The sequence below is a fragment of the Aphanomyces invadans genome (genome assembly GCF_000520115.1).
Source record: "Aphanomyces invadans strain NJM9701 unplaced genomic scaffold supercont1.36, whole genome shotgun sequence".
Classification (NCBI taxonomy): Eukaryota; Oomycota; class Saprolegniomycetes; order Saprolegniales; family Verrucalvaceae; genus Aphanomyces; species Aphanomyces invadans.
In genome coordinates, this window is record NW_008580181.1 from 66,513 (window position 1) to 87,358 (window position 20,846).

The window sequence follows — 20,846 nt, forward strand, 5'->3', positions numbered from 1 at the left end:
AAAGAGGAGGAGGTTCTCACCCCCCACGTAAAGGTCCATAATTGCATGTCGACGGACTCGACACATCCTGACGAGCCAATGGAAGTGTAAAAGGAGCCCCCACCCTGCCCCCTATTTCAAGTGCATCGCTGCGATCGCCACTCCCCCCGGCCGCCACGATGTGACGCCATCACCAGAATGGCCAACCTCCACGGCTGTGCTTGTACCATCCATTTACCCAAGCGACACTGCCAAAAGTAGTGCCACAGAGGCCACCGACGTTTCCATCTGCCCAATCGATCGTGGTAGCAGGGGTTCACTGTAATGTCATGTTCCTGTCTCGTGGCACCAGCCACGGCATTTTCATCCAACCACGCCCTCAGGGGGATGGCAGGGTCGAGAGGTATCATTTAGCAGGTACCCCCGGCGTACCAGATACGTGGCGTGCTGACGTGCCCACAAAGATCGCTTTTCAAGTGCCGTGGGACAGCGCGTTCGAAGTCGACTGGATTGTGCTAACATCCCGAGAGGACATCGCTAGTCTGGACAACGCGGACAGCTACAAGGACCAGCCACGGCCGAGCTTGTCGTCAAAGGTCGACAGCAGTCCATTTCATCGGACGAGAGCGCCGTCAGTCCCATCAGAAGGGACGTCGACGACGCCAAGTGGGAGTGACAAACAGAGGCCGGCTTCGAGACACCCTCTCCCTTTCGCGCCTCCATCTCTGTGCAGCTCTCCCCCAGGGGCGCACAAAGTCGAAGTGAGTTGCTTTGTGTCCACAAAAAAGTACTGCTGTTGGCGGAGCCCCCCTCGTCGCGTGACTCATCGTGCGCATCTGCTCCCGAGGGTAGTGTCCGTGCGCGAGCATGCCAAAGACCTCGAATTGTACAATCCAGCATGAAGCTAGGGCTTTATGTCGATCGACCTTGCAAGAGCACTGTGCGACAGGATTTCACGCACACGACCTCGGCACATGGAATGCTCGGCGACTCCAAGCAGTACTTTTAATTCCGTCCACATGATCGTGGCCCATTATGTGCTAATCCTAGCGAAATTTGTGCAGCCGAGACGGGGTACTGCGACGACTTGAAGTCGGGAATGCCCACATATCCGGGGACCTAAAGACCGTTCTTGTGAGAGGTCGTCGGCAATCGTGCCGTCTACGTCTGCCTTAGCGCGTTCACGTCGCAGGCATGCCCCTTCCCACCTCTTCTTCGGCGCGGTGTTCAGAGAGCCGGATGCTGAGGTTCGTACAAGCACCTTGTCGCATGTACGAACCGTAGGAGTGTATGTCGTCACCATGCGACTTGGAGGGAAGCACAACCATTCACGCTCAGGAGCACATGCTTCTCGTCTGCTGACTGATCGCAAGTCGCCACAGCTTCGAGACCAACGTCGGCAAAAGCATGGTGGCGTTAGTTCCCATGCCTTGAGCAAACTGACTCGTGGCGTCGCTTCACCCTGTTCCATGGGGCGTGCCGCGGCGCGTCGTTGGAGAGCACTGGCCCGACGACTGAAGTCCATCGCACAGTTTGCACAACGACCGACTCAACCAGACGCCCCGAGGCTCTATTCGACCTACATCTCCCTGAAGGTGTGACTTCTTTGAAGTGCAGCGCACAGGCAGAGCTTTGGGGAGCGCTGCTTGTGCGACAGATCCGAGCCAGGCGTGGCCATAGTCCATAGCCCTAGCGGACAGATGCTCTATCGCATGCCCTCCAACCAAGCGACCCGGACCGCAAGCATCCAATTCCACCTCGACAGCACTAACTCTGCGTGCATTTGTTGTGCAGGCACTCGAACCAAGCGCACGCGCACCTGACGCAACCTCGTCGACTCGCGTGCCATGAACGCGTGCGACTCAACGGTCGTCGAAGGATGCAGAAGAGAACGTAAAAAGGTATAAATCATTTTAGTCGGCGGGAACTGCCACCGCGTGGTGTAGAGGACGCTGCCGGGGAGGTCCTCCCGGTCCCCGACGGGCTGTCGCGTTGATTCAGCAGCCGCTCGTTTGCATTTTTGTTGACCGCTGGGGTAAACGTACACTCGCGCAGCTCTCGTTCCTGCCGCAACTTCTCCAGCTTGGCGTGGCGCTTTCGAATGTAGTCTGGGTCGTACAGGCGGCTGGACGCGGACAGCCCCTGCGTGATGTCCGTTCGGGCGCTGGTGCAGCTACTCCCACTGCAAAACGAATCGCGGGACGCGACCGACGGCGTGCGGTTCCGATATACGTTCGTCGTGGGCATGAATGGGCATGTGGCGTGCTGCTGGCGCTCCTTATGCATGGCCATACGCAAGTCGCGTGCTTGAAGGTGGTTCGGCTGGTAAAGGCGGGAGAAAACCGCGCCGCCGTCTGTTTTGACAGACATGCGACTTCGACCAGACATCGAACTGCACACGGACCCCCCATCGCCGCCGAGATCGATAGGATGATGGGGGTACTGCGCGAGCCGTGACACGTTTTCACGCGTCAAGGCTGCAACTCGACGGGCAGGTGCCATGGGGAGACGCGACGTGCCCGACATTGGACGGTAGCTCGAGCTGGACACGCTCACGGGGGAGTCGTACGGATCGTAACTTCCTCGGGATTTGTAAGGCGTCGAGTACGAAGACGGCGGATGATCATCCGACGCGGACGACGGTGCGATGAGGTCCGGAGACGACGACCGCGTGGTGAGTGTTTTGCTGGATGGGGGAGTTGCGTAGGCATTTGAGTCAACGTGAACTTCGGAGTATGAGCGATGGAGCGGGGACGGCGGGCGCATTGCTGGCGACACACTCACAGGGCGATTCTTGGTTTGCCGTTGGCGCATCGCCTTCCACCTCTGCTCTAGACGCATGAGGTTGTCACGAAGCTGGTCGACGGTGGAAGGAGCCCACATGAGCGAGTAGTCCTCCATCGCCGCCGCCATCGCCCCACGGCAAACTCAAAACTCCCCTTATGTCGTCGAACGTTCGCAGCGTTGGAACGATTATCCGGAGAATTTCCCGGATAACGCTATCCGGGATCGGAGTTTGGGTCATCCGCATAAAATATCCGGATGTCACTCGCCACGAATGACTGTGAAGTGCACCCAAGAATCGGTGAACAGCATGAGCCATCTCACCATCCTCCGCGCCGCAGTGCGCAAGGCCCACCTGTCCAAGCACCACTTTAGCCGACATGGAATGCCCCGCATGTTCTCGTCTGTGGACCATCTCGTCGTGAAGGTGCCGTCGATGGGCGATTCGATCTCGGAAGGCACGGTCGTGTCCATCGCCAAGAGTACGTTTGTCGTTGCCGTTCTGCCGCCTTGGTCGTGAACTTTGTCATGCGATGTGGCGCACGTAGACATTGGTGACTACGTCCACGTCGACGAACCGGTCGTAGTCTTGGAAACAGACAAGGTGCTGCTGTCTTGTGGTGGTCATAACGTCGTTCACCGCTTCATGGGCTGTTGTACCCATTGCAGGTGAGCGTGGATGTGAATGCGCCTCAAGGTGGTGTGATCAAGAGCTTCTTGGCTGCTCTTGAAGACACTGTCGTTGTCGGCGCCCCGCTGTACACTCTCGACACGAATGCTCCTGGTACCCTCCCACTCTACTCGACATCCTCTTACGCTTTCGTGCAACAGCACCAGTGGTAACCAAACCCGCCGCCACTCCCGCCGCACCTGCCGCGTCGACACCGATGGAGGCACCAAAAGTGGAGCAACCCAAGGCGGTCGCTGCACCGCCCGCACCTGCTGCCCCGACACCAATGGCCGCTGCTTCGTCGACTTCGGATGCCGCCGCGACGGGCAAATACAACCGCACTGAAACCCGCGTACGTATATGGGCTATTCCATGAGCACGTACATGACTCCTTCTCGGCAGGTCAAGCTCAGTCCATTGCAGCTCCGCGCCAACCAGCGGTTGAAGGACACCCAGAACACGGCTGCGCTTCTGTCCACCTTCCAAGAAGTATGTTCGACCTGCGATGTGCTAGACGTCGCCAACGCTCTTTTCCTTTCCACGTTGCTCATCTCGATCGTGCAGTGCGACGTGAGCGCGTTGTTGGCAATGCAAAAGGACCTCGGCCCTGCCTTTGAGAAAACGCACAAAGTGAAGCTCGGGTTCCTCTCGGCCTTTGTCAAGGCGAGTGCATTGGCCCTCCAGGCCGTGCCTGCCGTCAATGCGGGTACGCGTCTTGCCGCATGAACCCACTCGATTCCTCGCGCTTACCTCGCGCGCACTACGTAGCCATCGACATGGACAACAAAGACATTGTGTACCACGACTACGCTGACATCAACGTTGTGGTTGCCACCGAGAAAGGGTACGTCTCCGCAGTCATGGTGGTGGCGTCGACGGCGGCGTTCCGACTTCTCCCTTGCCGACCGACCTGACTGATACCTCTCAGGTTGATCTCTCCCGTCGTACGCAATTGCGAGTCCATTTCGCTCGTCGACATCGAGCGGTCGCTAGCTACATTGGGCGCGCAGGTAGCCGTTGGCCACTTGCATCCACTCACGAGTGTCTCTGGCAGGCTCAAGATGGCTCCCTTGCCCTGGAAGACCTTGCGGGGGGCACCTTTGCCATCACAAACGGTCACGTCCAGGTATCCATCGGCGACGTCGATGTCTTTGTTGATGGCATTGCAGGGATCGCTGTTGAGCACCAACATGCTCCTGTCGCCGCATGCGGCTATCTTGAGCCTCCATGGCATCCAGAACCGCCCCGTGTACCACGACGGGAAAGTCGTCTCGCGCCCGATGATGTACCTGTCCTTGTCGTACGATCACCGCTTGATCGACGGCCGGGAGGGCGTGACATTCCTCAAGACTGTCGCCGACTTGGTCAGCGACCCGCGCCGCATGCTCATGCATGTGTAGGAAGCCGACGACTCGAGGGACAACGCAGCCGTCCCCCCGTCGAGTCCTCATGACAAAAATCCCATCATTCTTGACCCGATGACGTCGCGCTCCTTGCATTCGAACCAAACACAAATGTCGCCGTCCCCGCACTCTCGACGCCAGTGCCTGTGCATCGTGCTAGGGATGTTGCTGCACGAATCTGTCGGACTACGACGGCGCGCGATCTGGCACGCGTGGATACAGAGCTTGCAGGCAGCAGCCACCCCATCAGATAGAGAGCTGTCCACGGTCAGGGTAAAGATGCGCGATCCATCGAGTTGGAGGGATCCGCGGAAGCTCTCCACTTCCGCCAGTGGTCCGAGGGCGTCCGCGCTGTTGACAGCCCTCATGTCGGGTTTGCTAGTGTTGAATCCGGCGGCATGGTGCTCACCTTGATCCACAGCTCTCATGAGCATCGTCGCGCACAACTCCACGAGATATCGAAAATGTACATTATCTTGGGTCACTACTACAGACGTCGGGGATTCATCGTCGACAGCGCGCGTTTACGCGGCCTTGCGCAACGGGTTCATTTCGAACGACATGTTAGGGTCGAGGTGGCTCTTGATGCCGAGCGATTCCAACGCCAAGTGGGCGGCCTTTTGGCCAGAGATCATCATACCGCCGAAGGTAGGGCCCATGCGGGGGGCACCTTCCAGTTCGGCCACTTCCATCCCGGCCACAATCATGCCAGGCACGATTTCTTGGGTACCCTTCACGATCGCGTCTTCGGCAGCAGCCATGTCCAAGCACCCCATACCAGGGATGTGATCGACCATCCCGATGTTTTGAAGGCGCTTCACACCCGAGGCACCCATGGGACCGTCGTGACCACATGCAGAGATGAGCACTTTGCTTTCCATCACGTTCGGGTCCATGCACGATTGGGTGCCGTGGTTCAGGGTGACCAAAGTCCAGTTGGTTACGACACCACCAACACGGCCCTTCTTGATAATCAAGTCTTCAATGGCGGTCGCGTTGAAGAGCTTGATGTTGCTTGCCTTCAAAACCTTGCTCATGACGGTAGACGTGAACAAAGCAGCATGCTTGATCACGACGTGGTCGCCCTTGGTGTCGTAGGGGATTTCCAATTCGTCCAAGAAGTGATGCGCAGGCTTGCGGACAATCATGGAAGAGAACAGCTGACCGCCCAACCACGCGCCACCACCGGGGGCCACGCTTTGTTCAATGATCGCGACACGGATGTTGGGGTGCTTCGACAATTCATACGCAGCGCACAGACCAGCGGAACCGGCACCGGCAATGATCACGTCCGAATCGGCAAAGTCGTACATGTCCTTCATGTACCGAGTGGTCATTTCACGCGAGACTTCGGCTTCCTTCACAGGGCTAAACAACGTCGTGAGATCAACCAGCTTTTCAATCGTCGGTGACATACGCGAAAGTGTATCCGTCAAACGGAGAGGTGCGGGCGGCGTTGGCAGCGCGCCACGCAGCATCAGGCAAGTTGGCGTTGCCAGAACGTTGGATGCGAGGAGCGTGGGGTCCAACAGTGGAGAGGGCACGCTTGGTGATCGCAGAGCGGATAGCTTGCATGGTGCTACAATAGGAGAAAAATGCAAAGCATGAACTACAGCAGTCCCTCCGCCGGTATGACCCGGATCAGGTAATTAAGGGTATAATCTCAGCGACCAGCATGATGAACATGGGAGCAGCTCATACGCTGGAGGCACCCCTCGCTGGTTGTGTCGCCATCTACCGCAACAGCGTCATCTACGCACATTACCTCGATTGTGCGGTCGACTCGGCAAATTGAGAAATGCCCGCTCGAACGCGCCCTGGAGATTCGACCGAGTATAAAAGACGCAAAGTCAATGCGTCAGCCAATCAAATCGCCACGAGCACAAATTTGAATGCATTTGATTGGCTCAAAAAGTGCGGCTAGGGAATGCGCTGATTTCTACCCAATCCGATGCCTCCAAGGCCGCCGGCACCCAATCAAATCGCGACGTCGGCAACGTCGCCATCCGCATCCCGACCACACAAATTTCCATGGAAGCCGGGCGAAGACACGCCAACCAATGCTCGCGGGCGACGATGCTCTGGTCGAGTGGACGACGCACCGACAATGGGGCACCTGCTCCTTTTAGTCCATGCACACGATTCCTTTACTCTGCGTTGTGGTCTGGACGGAGTCAGTGGAGCCCTTGTCCTCGGTAACATTTTCTTCCAAGTCTCGGAACTATTGCGGTGCAGTAGCGGCGACGACCTCACTTCCCCTGAACCTGCAATTGGTTCATGACGTCGTTGATTGTACACAATCCGGCGTTTATGGTTTGCAGCACGAGCCTACTCACTTGCCAAGCTATGTTGCCATGCCGAGATATCCACAGCGACGTGGACTTGGAACAGCCGCGTATTTGGGACTGATTCCACATGCAGGAGTGGTTGCAGCCTATATTCACGCCAGTGGGCTGTATGCGCCCAAAGTGGAGACTCCTCCTTGCCGGGTGAAGCTTCCCAGGTCCTCCACGTGGGACCTTCGGTGCGCTAACGTCGCAATCTCAACAAACTCATCACTACTGTAAGTGCCGAGTGGGTGAGGTCCGGATAGATGTGACAAGGCATTATCCGGAGATACCGTGGGTCATCGTGATGGCAGCGACTGGCGTTGTCGGCGGCATCCGTCGATATGAGATCTCGGCGCTGTGTGCGCTAGGAACCATCCTTTGCTACGCCGACCGTACGTTCGATTTCAAGAAGTTGCGCGGAATGACATCGACGCTGCATAGGCACAAACATCGGCGTGGCGATCCCGTCGTTTCAACCCGATCACGGAGTCCAAGGCCATATTCTGTCGGCGTTCTTCTACGGGTACATTGCGACCCAGACTCTTGGAGCGCATGCGGCAGAGCTGTATGGGCCCAAGATCGTGCTTCTTGCTGGCGTCGTCACTTGGACGTTCTTCGACCTGCTCACAGTGCCGTTTGCTCAGTCATCGACGTTGCTCTGGATCGCCCGCGTCGGGATGGGTCTTGGAGAAGGCATCATCTTCCCGTGCATGCATGGGATTGCTCTGGCGTGGTATCCGCTGCCCGAGCGCAGCCGCCTTACAGCGAACGTCAGTAGCGGCATGGATCTCGGGACTGTTGTAGCTATGTCGCTTTCGCCGTGGTTGATGTCGCAGTTCGGATACCCCGCCATCTTTATAGCGTTCGGCGCGCTGTCGACGGTGTGGGTCGTGGTGTTTTACGTCCGCGGCGCCGACGCACCCGAAACAGACAAGTTTACGTCGGTGGAAGAGCGCGCATTGATCGTTGCAAGACGAGGCGCCCCCGACGATGACGACTCGACCATGCACTTCTACGCCCCACCCGTGCTTGCTATCTACATAACTCATTTCGCCTACAACTACGGATGGTACGTCGCTGAAATGTTGTCGTGGAGTGGTCGTGACCTTGTGCATGTGTCTTATTGCCGGCGACGTGGGCTTTGACCTGATGTGGGCAGTGCAGGTGCTGCGCGGGAGCAACATGACAGTGTGCTTTGGCAACTTTCTGCCTTGGATAGACAACCGTTTTCCTGTTTTCCTCATCATGCCCAGCGCTTGGCGACAATTTGAGCACTTGAATGGGGGTGGTGATATGCAGACTTTGTATGACCCATCGACGGCACTGCAAGGCCGAGCCATTCGTTTTCTTGCGAAATGACAGTGCGACCTACGTGTGCCTGATCCAGTTGTTGGTCGACTGTGACGCGCTTCCTATCGAGTGCTCTGACCTAGTTCTGTCGTAGGTATGTCCTCCTGGGCTGGATTCCACAGTACTTGCGCCTCCAGCTGCATTTACAAATGGCCTCGTCGGGAGTGGCCGCGGCCCTGCCCTACTTTTGTGGGTACCTCGGCGTGCTCTTTTGGGGCTATCTATCGGATTGGATGATTGGCAAAGGCGTCCGCGTCCTCACTGTGCGCAAACTCATGAACGGATTTGGACTCATCGGGTCGGGCATCACACTCTACCTCCTTCGCTTTTCGTCGTCGAGCATGGCGGCCGTTGCTCTGCTCTCACTCACGCTGTTCCTGTCCCGGGGCGCGACCGCAGGCTTCTGGATCAACATGCTCGACGTAGCACCGCGCCATGCCGGCCATGTACGCCACGATCGAATGCACCTCGTCCATACAATGCTCATATCTTCTCTAGTTGATGGCTGTGAGCAACACGATCGGGACGATTCCGGGCATCTTTGGCAATATTGTGACGGGTTACATTCTCCAAGCGAGCGGGAATTGGGACCTCGTGTTCTCGATCGCATCCGTCATCCTTGGCCTCGGTGGCATTGTGTTTCAAGTGTGGGCGTCGGATGTGTCACAAGAAGATGGTCCCAAGGTCGTAGGCAACGAAGTCGTCGACGATCGCACCGCGTTACTCCCAAAGTGATTCGAGAGAGAACAATCACTCTAGCCTGACAAATGCACCAACACAAGACCTTTCTCATGAACACGGCATGGATCATGGCTTATTTGTGAGCAGCAACGGATACCTGTAATGCTCGACGAATGCACAGATCCGAGGGGTGATGGACTCTTCGACCTGCAAGGCTAATTGCAACACTGAACCTGGGTTACACGACACTGTTGAGGATGACGCACCCGTATGCGTCATGTACACATACAGCAGTGGTCGATTCGCGTAGCTACTTGCTTTGGCTGTGCATCCTCCTACGCCGCACCGACGCCATCTGCGAATCTCATGATGAAGCAAGCGATCGTCCTCTGTCGACGTTGAAGATTTTGAATTACCCGTTATACGGATATGGAACGTAGTATCCGGTAGGCGTCAAGGATTCGCCTCGACAACTGCGGCGCACTTAGAGGAGTCGAATCCACCACAGTATTTTTTTCGTCCACTCAACGGATATACTGTAACCAAGTGATGTCAATAAATCCAGAATAAAAATGCAGGGGAAGGGGATTTTCTCCATCAGTGTGTGGCGGGGAAAGATTCATTTTGGAATTTCCCATCGACAACGCAACATGCCCAACCCGTCCGTTTTCTTCGACATGACCATTGGCGGCGAAGCTGTCGGCCGCATCGTGATGGAATTGTACGCCGACAAGGTCCCCCTCACGGCCGAAAACTTCCGTGCGTTGTGCACCGGTGAAAAGGGTGTCGGCCGCTCGGGCAAGCCTTTGCATTTCAAGGGCTCGTCGTTCCACCGAGTCATCCCCAACTTTATGTGCCAAGGCGGTGATTTCACTCGCGGCAACGGCACGGGCGGTGAATCGATTTACGGCGACAAGTTTGCTGACGAAAACTTCAGCGGCATCCACGACGTCCCTGGTGTTTTGTCGATGGCGAACGCCGGCCCCAACACGAACGGCTCGCAATTCTTCATCTGCACCGTCGCCACCCCCTGGTTGGACGGCAAGCACGTCGTGTTCGGCCGTGTCACCCAAGGTATGGATGTTGTGTCTAAGATCGAATCGTTCGGCTCGCAGTCTGGCCAAACCAAGAAGCCTGTCGTGATTGCCAACTGCGGCCAATTGTAAACGGCTTAATGCAAAAACACCTCTACATACCCCACCCTCGTCGTTGAACCCGACGACTCTTTCATGCACGAGAGTGAAGAGCCATCCCAAAGGGTACATTTTACTTCTCCCGACTTTTGACAACTTTTCGCACATGGGCGCGCAGGACGGAGCCAAAGTTGAGCATCTCCTTGAACGATGGAAAATAGTTGACATCGACGACCATCAGCTCGTTCGTGTTGGACGCCATGATCACATCGAAACCAAACAACGACAAGTTGGTTGTCGCCTGGATCGCTCGGCCGATGGCTTGAACGCTCTTGTCGAGCGCCTCCGTCCACAGTGTCGCCGGATCGTTCAATGGTGCAGCCGTCCCACTTGAGCTGGACGATAGAGGTCCATGGAAGTCTGCCGTTGTGGGAAACGGCGACTGTGTGTTGAACTCGACTGCCGTCATCGAACCACTCAAGTCTGGTAATGAAGTTCGCTCTGACACTAGGATGTCGTCGCCCAGCACGTAGCCTTTGAAGAGGCGTCCGCCGTGGTTCACGTATTCCTACAGAATGGGTGGATTCGTCGCGGTGCGTGGGTGGATTGCACACCTGGAGCATTATGGGGGCCATGGATACATCGATCGCCTCAATGTCTTCCAGGCGCGAGATGACTTTCATCACATGCGACGCATCCGTGCCTAACCTCACTCATGAGCACTTGATAGACGAGGAGGGCACATACCACAGGCCTCCAGTGACTTCGCCAATACTGGCAATGGAAATATGCCGCTTCGGATTTGGGACAGCACTTTGTCTTTTGACGCCGTCGAGTCGAGGACAACGTAGCGCGGAAGGTGGAAGAGGGACCCAGGAACTGAGGTGAGCATTTTGCACACTGCCACGCGGTCCGTGAGCACCCGCACGCTTTCCAACGGATCGATGAAGGGAACGTTGGGGCTGAGAGCGACAAAGTCACGGATGATCTGCATGTTCTTGATGGCCGCAGCATCTCCCAGAGGCTCGAAGACCATGTCGTGCGCCAATTTGTGCAGGATCGCGTCGAGGGGTCCATACGTGTCGACGAGGCTTTGGGCAGATGGGACGGTGCTGAGGTCGATGTGAATGAAGTGGACACCATTGTCTTGGCTTGTAAGGAGATCATGCATGCGTCCATTCCGAGTCTTCTTCAGTGGAAGGATCAAGCCCACGCGGTAGATGACCGCGTCGACACTTGACATGATGCGAAAACCAAGCATTTCATGGCGCTCAAGGGACAATTAAATGGATTTCGTACAGCCGCATACACTAAAAGAATGCTCCCTTGAAGATTTATTTTATGAACTCTGCATGAGCCAATCAAAACCTTGGATTCATATCGGTGCAACAGAAGTGCACACCGCAATTTCCCGGGTCGTCCATGGTGCCGCTGCGGATGATGCGGCGCCGAGGCGTCACCCATGCTATCAAGACATGCGTCGCTAGAGCGTTCTCGACTTCATATTCGTGGCAAGACTCGCACTTAGTCGATCGATCCATGTGCCACGATGAAGCATTGTGTGGGAACGATCTCCAAGTGATGGAAGATGTCTTATCCGAGCATGAGGAGCGAGTACTGGCAGACGAAGCTGCCGCACTATTACGGCGAAGACGATACGAGGTAAATCACTGGGACCAAGTGATCATCAACTTCAAGGAGATGGAGACGATCAAATGGAGCCAAGGTATTGCAATACGTCCGCGTTGAGTAACCAAAATGCTTGCATGGGACCGACAGAGGCTGCCGACATTCTTGCGCGCGTGCGTAAATTGCCAATCTTGCCTCAAGACCTGGAGTACTTTCCTGCTGTCCACGTCATTGACTTGGCAGCTGAAGGCTACATCAAACCTCATGTCGACTCGATCAAGGTAAGGTTAAACTGTTGGCCAGCAATCGAACACCTGTGCTCACTCGGCGACAGTTTTCCGGCCAAGTCGTAGCTGGTCTCAACTTACTCTCTCCCGCTGTCATGCGCTTTCAAGAGGAGCATGGCGACTCGCGGCTCGACCTGTTCTTGCCACGCCGATCCTTCTACTGCATGCGGTACACTCCCATATAGACAAGTGTATGCCACGACGCGTGGCTTTCATTCCTAGGGGCGGTGTACGCTACCGGTACACGCATGAGATTCTTCCAGGCATTCAAGTCTTCCAGAACCAACCTGTTGAGCGCACCCGTCGCATCTCCATCATGATGCGTGACGTAAATGTCGACACCCCAATGTCGCCTTGATTGAATTGGATGTAAATGAATCATTTTTCATGTATTAAGGTGAGGCTTTGACAGTTGAATGCCTTAAATGAAGTTTTAGAATTATTTTCGTGGATCGCTCTCGATTGGTGCGACGGTCCGTGTTAGTCGTCAAAGATAAACAATTGTTCATTTCGTCAAAGATAAACAATTGTTCATTTAAATTTTGAAGTATATCCCGTATAGACGTCCGTGTGTTGAACTGTTGATCACAGAGGCCAGCACCATCATGGAGTGCCCAGGGACGCCGCGACCGTCAGATGACGATGTCCAAGACATCATCGACAAGCGAGGACTAGTGTTTGGACTGGGTGGAAGCACCGCCCGCCAGCCTCCACCTTCTCCCAACAGCCCCGCTCGCCCAGTTCCTGCCGCCGACCGAACGTATCGCTCAGTGTTCCAACAACCGGCAATCGAGGTGCAACCCGCGTACGCCGAGAACGACTGGTACGACTTTCTATTCCTTCCAGCCAAGCTTCTTGCCCACACGCAAGCGTTGAAAGCAAACCCGACGTTGACTCCCACGGCGCACGACGTGCTCACGGAACTCCTGCGCAAGGCGAAGCCTAGTGGGGCCGACGAACCAACGAAAGCTCGGGACCACACATTGCAATGCCTTGCGGCACTAGTAGTCCTCCAGCTCCAGTTTACTCTGGAAGATATTGAAGCTACGGTGCCGACGAACCTCCAGAAGGGTCTACTGGACGGCCTCGTCAAGTATGCCAGCGATCCCAAGAAAGGTGGGTTGAATCTCCACGATGTGGCGCATATTCACATGGACGATGCGATCCTGCTGCATAATCGGTGGCAACTCCGTATTGCGATCAAGAAGATGCTCATGAATGCATTGACTGTGTCGAACAAGCTGCCCTTGAGCGACAACTTGAAGCCGCCACCCGACGAGGTCGAACAACTTGCTTCCATCTCTGGTCTCGTGCCAGTGGCGCAGCTTCTGGAAGATATCCAAATGTCGTTGGCGACAACGCCATCGACAAATCCATCTCCTTCGACAGTCTCGCTACGCCACGCCCTTCGCATGGACTTGGGCATCTTTCACTTTCACCAGAAGCAATACGACATGGCACTGGCATGCTTTCAAACCCTCGTGAAAGTCCAAGACAACCAAGCACCGCTCGGCGACAAGGTAGATTTCAACCTTGCAATTCCTGGAACAGTGACGTCGCTGTAGATGCTGGTGGGGTACCTTCATGCGTGCGAATCTGTGGTCGGCAAAGCAGAGTCGTCGCTGGAAGAGTCTGTGGCGCACTGGTGGGCCCAAAGCGACTGGCCCAACTTGATCCAAGCGCTCGAGAAGGACAACCTCCAGCGACTTGATGGCACACCGTCCACGGCGGTGCTCTCCACGAGGCAAGTCGAGGTCGCTACCTTTGCCATGGCTCAGTGTGTGCGTCGGCAGATGCCGAAGTCAACTCGAGTTCAATTTCAAGCAATTTATATCCCAGCCCAGCGACAACCCAGCAATGGAATGGACCGCCGTCGCTGCGGCGGTCCGAAAGCTGCGCATCCTCAACGCTCTATACCAACATGTGCGCTCAACGCATGCGCGTGTGGTCGCTTTACGATGGATGTAGGTGCTTGTGCCGCTGCTGTTGATTCCCGCCACCACGGAGCCCCGTTCCAGTCGATTCAATTCGATCATGACGGTTGGGATCTGTGCCTTGCGCCGCATCCTCATCAACGCCGATGACGTCAAGTACCTTCATGGCCACGTGGAGAACATCACCGCCGCCGACCCAGAGCGAAATCACCAAGTCGAAGCTTTCCAACGAGAGATTTTCAAGGGCATTCCGTTGCGCCCGCCAGTCGTGGTGGCTGACGCAACTCGCCGTCAGCAGCGCCTGTACCAAGACCACCCGCCCTTCATGGACACCCCCACGGTACCCTCCTCGCATTCAACGTCCTCCACGTGCATGATTCCATGACGAGATTGGTAGGAATGCGACGCCATGATCTTGGCGATGGCATCCAGGATGCTCCATCAATCCCAATGGGCCGAACTGAGCCAAGTGTCGTGGAAAGCTCACCTGACGGACACCCCAGGTACTTTGCACCTCGTTTGCATGAATCGCTCGCCCAGCCTCCACAACACCGCTGCACACATCGATCTCGCTGACTTATGTGCTGTCCCAGCCGACAAAACGAGCCGTTTGTTGACCATCTCGAGCGTCTGCGGCGCCCTCATGCACACGACGAGTCGGCTCGTCTTGACGGCGTCGCCGTCCTCGTTGGCCAACGGATTCCCTGTCAAAATCGTGGTCGGGCTGCTGGACGATGTGGTGAAGGAAGTGGCGGATGCTGCAGCTCCCCGAGAATGTTTGGTCGAGTGGGTGCCTGTTCCAGTGCTGGACACGATCGTGTCGCTTACGGCCGGTCTCCTTCAGCGCGCCTACGCACTCAACTTGGTACGTCGCCTGGCATGCCACCGTTGGTTGCAGAGACCTCCGTAGTGCGAGTATCGGGTTTCGTACGACTTGACGCCGTACGGCGACCTGGCCATCTTGATGGCGTTCGCGCCAGACAATCCGACGGGCGTCGACGCCGTGCAGTCGGTGAAAGCGACGCAGTCGGAAATTGTCCAAGTGCACTTGGTGTGCCTCCAAGCCCTCGTGACGCGATGTCCACGAGATCCGAGGTGGCACTGCGCCCGTGCCGACGTCGCGGTCAATCCGATCGTGCTTCAAAAACTCTCGTCTGCTCCCGGTACGCCCCAACGAGGCCACCACGTGCTTGACACACGAGTTGTATGGGCAGACTTTACAGCGGCCGTGCGAAGTTACTTGGTCGCAGCGTCGTTGGCGACCAATTTCTTTGAAGATGCGCAGTTTACCGACGTGATCGACCACGGGTCCCTCGTTCGGTTGGTACGTTGGCATCCGGTCCGCGTTGTCGCTGAAAACGTGCGCGATTAGTCGTACTGCCTCGTCAAGCTCGGTGCCCATGTCGCTGCGGCCGTGTTGTACCAGATCTTTCCACCCGATGAAGTGGCGTACGGTCTGCGCATCTTGCACCTGTCGCCCGCGCAGCACGACGCGGCGTTCTTTCAGTACATTTGGGAGGTACATGCGATGGCGTTGGTCAAGCAAGGATCGTTCACGACGGTGTTGTCTAGCTGTCGTATTTGGAGACGCTGGTGCACTTGCATGCCAACACCAAGCACAAGAACCCGAGGTACGTCGACGAAACCTGCATGTGCCCATGGATATCACGATTGTAGCCATGTCGAGATCTTGACCCAATTGATTCAGTGCCCCGAACTGAACGCGTCCAACCCGATCCAAAGCAAGAAAGAGATGGAGCAGCGCATCCTCCGAAGCTACTTTCGCGAGCTGTGTCGGCTCTACTTGGTCGCCGAACACGTCCCGTCGGCGTAGCTAGTTGGATTCGATCGAAACATGATGCGCGTTTTGACTTGCCACGACGCACCCATACGTGCAGGAACACGGCGTGGGTGGATCCCGACCTGGTCGATTCGAATCGCTAGAGCGCGTGGGATGTTTTGCGTCGGTCGGCCGGGTTGTCGTCCCCAGTGACGACAAATGCGACGAATCGCTCGAACACATCGCTGCTTTGTGCAAGGGTAGTTGTGGATGGACAAGTCATCCATTCACCGGAACCGATTCTTGAGCGCCTGCTTGCTCAAAAGCGCCGCGCGTGCACGTTGTCGTGATCCCGACGCCGCTGAATTGGTACACCTTGTGAAATTTATGCGGAGTAAAATATCTTGAAGTGACTGTATTATTATTCGACGAGGAGGAAGTCATTTGTCGCAATTATTGTGGGATAAGTACATTATTTCGGCATAATGGAAAGGTGACGAAAAAATACAAGTGAAATCTTTTGATTGGTGCATTTCTCCACCAGTGCAGAAAATTCTTCACCGAACGGAGCTCGACCGCTGGATGACGCACGACGAGGAACAATGGGACGACTTGGCGATCCTCAAGGTATCGGGCGCCGCTTCATGTGAGGTCGTGCGCAAGACTGACCTCACCTGTGCAGGCATTTGACGCTGCATTGAATAAGCAGAAAGCAGAAGCCGCGAGTGCACCACCCGCCAAGACCAAAAAGGTACGTGTTCGACGGTGGATCGCACAGTTTGAAATCGTGCATACTCGTAGAAGGCTGCACCAGCGAAAGTTTCGGTGCAGCAGCAGTACACCCCAGTACACGCAAATCCTGCGACGCCTTCCCCCACGACCAACGAGTACCGACCAAGTACTCCTCACATCCCTCAACAAGCTGCAGCTTACCAACCTCCGCCGTCGCCAAGTATGGCTTACCCGCATGAAGCTATCCCACCACAACTTCATTTCGGATACGCGCATGCTCACTTGGACGGAGGTCACTCCCCGTACCAAGCACCATCACCCTTCACCCAAACACCGCCTCAATCATCTCATGCAACTTCAACTACTTACGCTGATGCGTATGCCCGGGCATACGCTCATGCCATGACACACGGGCACGGAAGTTACATTCCACCGTTGCAACCGCCATCCAGTGCCTTCCAACACCCTCGGGTTCGCCATGTTCCCCAGGGCCATGCTTTCAGTGTCGGCGTTGGCCCAGGCGTGTCCCTTCCTGCGATCGATGGTGACGACGATTTGTCAAAACTGCTCTTGTCGTGGTACCAGTCAGGGTATTATGCAGGACGGTACAAGGCAATTCAGGAGATGAAACAGCAAACGTATCACCGGTGATAACGAACTGTAAATCTCTACATGCATTGGTGATGCATCATTCGTCGTGGATCTACAGCAATCATGGTAAGCACATTGCAAGCATGCATGACATGTAGTAGAACGTACGGCGGAAGCGTATTTCGCCCATGATTCCAAGCGGGAGTTGAGCGGCGGATGGGACACGTTATCTTTTGTCTGCCAATCGACAATCGTGGCGAAATGCCCATCCAATTCCCAGATAGTCGGAGCTGTGTCGTCCGAGTCATCAAATGCATTTCTCATGCTTTCGTCGCGAAGACCATCGTCGACCATCAGGAGGCCAGTGTATCCCAATGAATGCAAATCGACGGGGTTTCCTTGCAGCTGGACGCCTCGGAACCGCGCCGTGTTGGTCGTCTTATCCACGACAAAGTACGACGAGATTCGGGCTTTACCATCATGCTTTACACGGCACGGAAGCAGATGGACGCGCTCCTCCGTCGCAGGTGGAAGCGGACACCGCGTCGCGCACAGCTTTTCCCCGCTCTTGGTCATATGTCGTCAGTGTGGCAAATGTGAAAATGCGCGAAAATCTCTTTAACAGCCAATCAACTTCGAGGATTTTGAATTCGTGGGCCAAACGTCGCGCGCCATCAAACGAGGCATGCATGTGCCGTCGGTACCGACCCGCGGACCCATTCATGTGAAGGTGAACCCGACGAAGCGAAGGGGATACATCGGTCGCATTGCTTTTATCCGTCGCATGATCTCCAGTCGGGTGTCGTCGATGAGAGAGAGATGAAGTCGTACTGGGTCGAGGAAACGGGCAGACGACTCATCCCGAAGCGCCACGTCTCGCCGCGAAACCCTTGACGGATCTGCTGGACTTCAAGCAATACCGTCTCCATCAGGGACACATGCCCTGAAAGATCGAGTGAGCGCTGTGTTGATGCAAGTTGTTCCAAAGACCGTTCTGACGGCATCTAAAACACTCGTCCGGGTCATCAAGGTCAAGTTGGCAGCGCATAGAGCACGTTGGGAAGTCGCCATATCATGCGTGAACACGGCAGGTGCTCAAGCTGTCATCTCCCCGACACATTTTACGAACACTCGATTCTTGCGCGAGCCAAGATTGTTGTCGTCGTGGTGGACCCTTCCATGCCCATTCCCTGTCAAATCACCATGCCGCTTGATAGGTGCGTGCAAAGTTGATGTACCTAGAAAAGCTTGGACATCGTGCGAACGTCCAAGTTTGGTTGAAAAACGGTGTCCTCGGATCTGCTCCAAAGTTCGTGAATTACAGGAGCAGGCTCATATGGTATTCCACCTTCGATCCTTCGCAGTCCTCACGCTGTGTACCTGGAAGGGCCCCCATGACTTCCACCGAGAAATGCCGGTTGACGCTGCAAGGATTGCGCGACGACATGTATTTCACCCAGCGAAATGGAGGGTCATATCGGTCGTTCCGTTGCATGACGAGGAGAAGAACGTCCAGTTCCTCGTGTGCAGTACGCGATCACGCGCCTCGGATTCTTCACCCCTGCGGACCTTGACACGATATATGCACTGGAACTTGCACTTGATCCTGCTGTCATGCATCTATGTCATGTTCGCCGGACTCGTTGCCGTGGTGGGCTCGGACTCGACTTCCAGCGCTGTCTTGCACATGCTGTGTTCCCTCGCCGTCACCGTCTGGTCCAAAATGGTACTGCTCATGCTGTTCTGTCGTGCGAGTTCATGCACCTGTCTTCCAAGGTGCTCTGGCGTTGGAAGCGGCAAGAACATTTCCTCGTGCATCGAAACTCGACGACATTTCCAAGCATGATCGTGAGCGCGATACGTTCTACGGGGAAGCCGTTCAACTCAGTTTTGTTGGGTCAAGCCCCATCTTTGACCTGCACTTCTCGTCCACGCACCGCTTGCCAAAGACCATCCTGACGTTCTCCGTGTCGGTTGTGCGTCGTCGTCCTCGTCGGCGCCGCGCTTGGGTTTGTGTCTGATATTTGGTTGTGGTATACTCCCCACCGGCAAGCACTGGATGCGTGACGCTGGCTTCTTCAAATTCATCGTTGGCGCCGTTCCCGATATCCTGTTTGGCGTCGTGTTTGACGAAGGGGTATGCCACGATGCCCGCCCCGGAAATCGTTCCGTGGTCGTTTTGGCGACGATCTTGACCTCGTTAACGGAGCATGTTTCGCGTAGATGTGTGCGCTGTACGTCCCGTTCGCCAAGCGGCTCGCCGAAGTACAAGTTTGAGTGGGAATTTGAGCGGTCCGTGGTATACAAGATGTACTCGTTCTACTTTCTCAGCGTGTGTGTCTACTACGTTTGCGTCGGGTTCATCTACATACCGTTTGAGCCATTTTCGGCGATCTGGACCGTTGACGACGGCGTCGAAGTGGATCCGAAGCGCTTTGCCGACCTCATGCGGTACGTCTTTGCGACTCTATCCCTTGTTTGAGGAACCCTCTGTCATGCCGAATCGACATGCACGGCCGCGTTCACGAGTGTGCAATACCAGGAACACGTTTCTCACGACCCAATTCGCCAAGCTTGGAGCCAAGTATTGGCTCCCGATATTGCTGACGCGGTTGGGAAGTCAAGTCCATCAGCGGCTGCGATCGCTGGCACACGCCATCCGAAATCGCACCCGCACGGTGCTGCCCCATTTTGAACAAGTGGACGAGGATGTCCTCGAAGAACTCGCCCGGCCGCCATGGGATCTGTTTGCCGAATACGACGACAGCATCTCGCAGTACTCCAACCTCGCGTGCTTCACCATCGTGTTTCCGTTTGCCCTCCTCGCCGCCCTCGCCACAAATGTCCTGCACCAACGACTCAACATGGTCGCGCTGAGCTATCACCACCAGCGCCCCGTTCCAGGTATGGGATATGATGCCATGTCGACAAATCCCTTGAACACTTGGACTTGGCGCTGACACAAGCGTGCAGAACGATCCAAGGGTATTGGGGCGTGGTTTGACATCCTCGAGTTTATCTCCCACTGCGCGATGCTCGAAAATATGTGGTATGTTCCTGCGATGAGGCAGTCGCAATGCCGAATTCTACGTCGCGACGATTCTGCTCGACCACCGGACTCTACGCTTGCAACAATGCACTTCATGCGCGTGTAATTCCCTTGAAGCTGACGGTGCATCGGGTCGACTTGTTGTCGTGTAGCATAATCATGATCACGATGGGAGTTGCCAAGGACATGGAAGTGTGGAATATGCTACAGCTGTCGTCGTCGCATGCCCCTGACGGCGCGACCTCGGCGATGCCATGTGGAGGCAATGAAGTCGTGTACACGAGAGCTGCCCTTGTAAGCTGGGTCGTTGCCGCGATGACGAACCTCATCGCGAATACGTTTGGCGCCATCTTCTTCGAGCCGACCCATCCCGACGTGGTCCGGGCAGAACGACGCAAGTACAAGAAACTCCTGCACACCCTGCACGCGCAAACGACATCTCGGTGACGAGAGAACTTCGTCAACGCCCGAATCCTTCCTCCCAACCTCGTGCTCATGCTTCTTCGTCCCAAAG

At 55.8% G+C, this 20,846-nt stretch overlaps 11 protein-coding genes across 14 annotated transcripts; 7 read left to right on the forward strand and 4 right to left on the reverse strand.

Moving 5' to 3' along the window:
- Positions 1 to 1,866: 1,866 nt before the first annotated feature.
- H310_12083 (hypothetical protein) lies at positions 1,867 to 2,921 on the reverse strand. Its single transcript, XM_008879029.1, has one exon. The coding sequence runs from the start codon at positions 2,890 to 2,892 to the stop codon at positions 1,888 to 1,890; it is 1,005 nt and encodes a 334-aa protein (XP_008877251.1). The 5' UTR covers positions 2,893 to 2,921; the 3' UTR covers positions 1,867 to 1,887.
- A 122-nt stretch (positions 2,922 to 3,043) lies between these two features.
- Positions 3,044 to 4,912, forward strand: H310_12084 (hypothetical protein). The gene is made up of 10 exons (XM_008879030.1): positions 3,044 to 3,245; positions 3,312 to 3,367; positions 3,433 to 3,547; positions 3,595 to 3,785; positions 3,836 to 3,922; positions 3,998 to 4,139; positions 4,202 to 4,277; positions 4,362 to 4,443; positions 4,488 to 4,559; positions 4,603 to 4,912. The coding sequence occupies exons 1-10, from the start codon at positions 3,074 to 3,076 to the stop codon at positions 4,831 to 4,833; spliced, it is 1,224 nt and encodes a 407-aa protein (XP_008877252.1). The 5' UTR covers positions 3,044 to 3,073; the 3' UTR covers positions 4,834 to 4,912.
- Positions 4,913 to 5,283: 371 nt separating this feature from the next.
- On the reverse strand, positions 5,284 to 6,622 carry H310_12085. 2 transcript variants are annotated; one of them, XM_008879031.1, is made up of 3 exons: positions 6,602 to 6,622; positions 6,254 to 6,415; positions 5,284 to 6,204 (listed from the first exon to the last, which is right to left on the reverse strand). In XM_008879031.1, the coding sequence occupies exons 2-3, from the start codon at positions 6,409 to 6,411 to the stop codon at positions 5,361 to 5,363; spliced, it is 1,002 nt and encodes a 333-aa protein (XP_008877253.1). In that variant the 5' UTR covers positions 6,412 to 6,415; positions 6,602 to 6,622; the 3' UTR covers positions 5,284 to 5,360. The 2 variants fall into 2 exon arrangements, with proteins under 2 accessions (XP_008877253.1, XP_008877254.1); XM_008879032.1 differs by having other exon boundaries at positions 6,254 to 6,622.
- A 247-nt stretch (positions 6,623 to 6,869) lies between these two features.
- Positions 6,870 to 9,445, forward strand: H310_12086 (hypothetical protein). Its single transcript, XM_008879033.1, has 4 exons — positions 6,870 to 7,558; positions 7,608 to 8,235; positions 8,611 to 8,962; positions 9,015 to 9,445. Exons 1-4 carry the CDS (start codon positions 7,471 to 7,473, stop codon positions 9,249 to 9,251), a joined length of 1,305 nt encoding a protein of 434 aa, XP_008877255.1. The 5' UTR covers positions 6,870 to 7,470; the 3' UTR covers positions 9,252 to 9,445.
- A 378-nt stretch (positions 9,446 to 9,823) lies between these two features.
- Positions 9,824 to 10,745, forward strand: H310_12087 (peptidyl-prolyl cis-trans isomerase 1). The gene has a single exon (XM_008879034.1). It carries the CDS (start codon positions 9,848 to 9,850, stop codon positions 10,361 to 10,363), a length of 516 nt encoding a protein of 171 aa, XP_008877256.1. The 5' UTR covers positions 9,824 to 9,847; the 3' UTR covers positions 10,364 to 10,745.
- Positions 10,334 to 11,594, reverse strand: H310_12088 (hypothetical protein). The gene is made up of 3 exons (XM_008879035.1): positions 11,078 to 11,594; positions 10,945 to 11,033; positions 10,334 to 10,898 (listed from the first exon to the last, which is right to left on the reverse strand). Exons 1-3 carry the CDS (start codon positions 11,589 to 11,591, stop codon positions 10,464 to 10,466), a joined length of 1,038 nt encoding a protein of 345 aa, XP_008877257.1. The 5' UTR covers positions 11,592 to 11,594; the 3' UTR covers positions 10,334 to 10,463.
- A 144-nt stretch (positions 11,595 to 11,738) lies between these two features.
- On the forward strand, positions 11,739 to 12,642 carry H310_12089. 2 transcript variants are annotated; one of them, XM_008879037.1, is made up of 4 exons: positions 11,739 to 12,056; positions 12,110 to 12,240; positions 12,294 to 12,415; positions 12,469 to 12,642. In XM_008879037.1, exons 1-4 carry the CDS (start codon positions 11,753 to 11,755, stop codon positions 12,602 to 12,604), a joined length of 693 nt encoding a protein of 230 aa, XP_008877259.1. In that variant the 5' UTR covers positions 11,739 to 11,752; the 3' UTR covers positions 12,605 to 12,642. The 2 variants fall into 2 exon arrangements, with proteins under 2 accessions (XP_008877259.1, XP_008877258.1); XM_008879036.1 differs by having other exon boundaries at positions 12,294 to 12,642.
- A 157-nt stretch (positions 12,643 to 12,799) lies between these two features.
- H310_12090 lies at positions 12,800 to 16,123 on the forward strand. Of its 2 annotated transcripts, XM_008879038.1 has the most exons (11): positions 12,800 to 13,766; positions 13,812 to 13,990; positions 14,040 to 14,169; positions 14,215 to 14,520; positions 14,578 to 14,683; positions 14,774 to 15,045; positions 15,091 to 15,343; positions 15,395 to 15,504; positions 15,553 to 15,699; positions 15,753 to 15,811; positions 15,858 to 16,123. In XM_008879038.1, the coding sequence occupies exons 1-11, from the start codon at positions 12,852 to 12,854 to the stop codon at positions 16,012 to 16,014; spliced, it is 2,634 nt and encodes an 877-aa protein (XP_008877260.1). In that variant the 5' UTR covers positions 12,800 to 12,851; the 3' UTR covers positions 16,015 to 16,123. The 2 variants fall into 2 exon arrangements, with proteins under 2 accessions (XP_008877260.1, XP_008877261.1); XM_008879039.1 differs by having other exon boundaries at positions 15,091 to 15,504.
- Positions 16,124 to 16,508: 385 nt separating this feature from the next.
- On the forward strand, positions 16,509 to 17,394 carry H310_12091 (hypothetical protein). The gene is made up of 3 exons (XM_008879040.1): positions 16,509 to 16,587; positions 16,643 to 16,711; positions 16,762 to 17,394. The coding sequence occupies exons 1-3, from the start codon at positions 16,543 to 16,545 to the stop codon at positions 17,341 to 17,343; spliced, it is 696 nt and encodes a 231-aa protein (XP_008877262.1). The 5' UTR covers positions 16,509 to 16,542; the 3' UTR covers positions 17,344 to 17,394.
- Positions 17,260 to 17,876, reverse strand: H310_12092 (hypothetical protein). Its single transcript, XM_008879041.1, has 2 exons — positions 17,452 to 17,876; positions 17,260 to 17,395 (listed from the first exon to the last, which is right to left on the reverse strand). Exons 1-2 carry the CDS (start codon positions 17,857 to 17,859, stop codon positions 17,381 to 17,383), a joined length of 423 nt encoding a protein of 140 aa, XP_008877263.1. The 5' UTR covers positions 17,860 to 17,876; the 3' UTR covers positions 17,260 to 17,380.
- Positions 17,877 to 19,269: 1,393 nt separating this feature from the next.
- On the forward strand, positions 19,270 to 20,779 carry H310_12093 (hypothetical protein; the record flags this gene model as incomplete). Its single annotated transcript, XM_008879042.1, has 5 exons — positions 19,270 to 19,420; positions 19,507 to 19,734; positions 19,826 to 20,187; positions 20,257 to 20,332; positions 20,485 to 20,779. Exons 2-5 carry the CDS (start codon positions 19,592 to 19,594, stop codon positions 20,777 to 20,779), a joined length of 876 nt encoding a protein of 291 aa, XP_008877264.1. The 5' UTR covers positions 19,270 to 19,420; positions 19,507 to 19,591.
- Between the last annotated feature and the right edge of the window lie 67 nt (positions 20,780 to 20,846).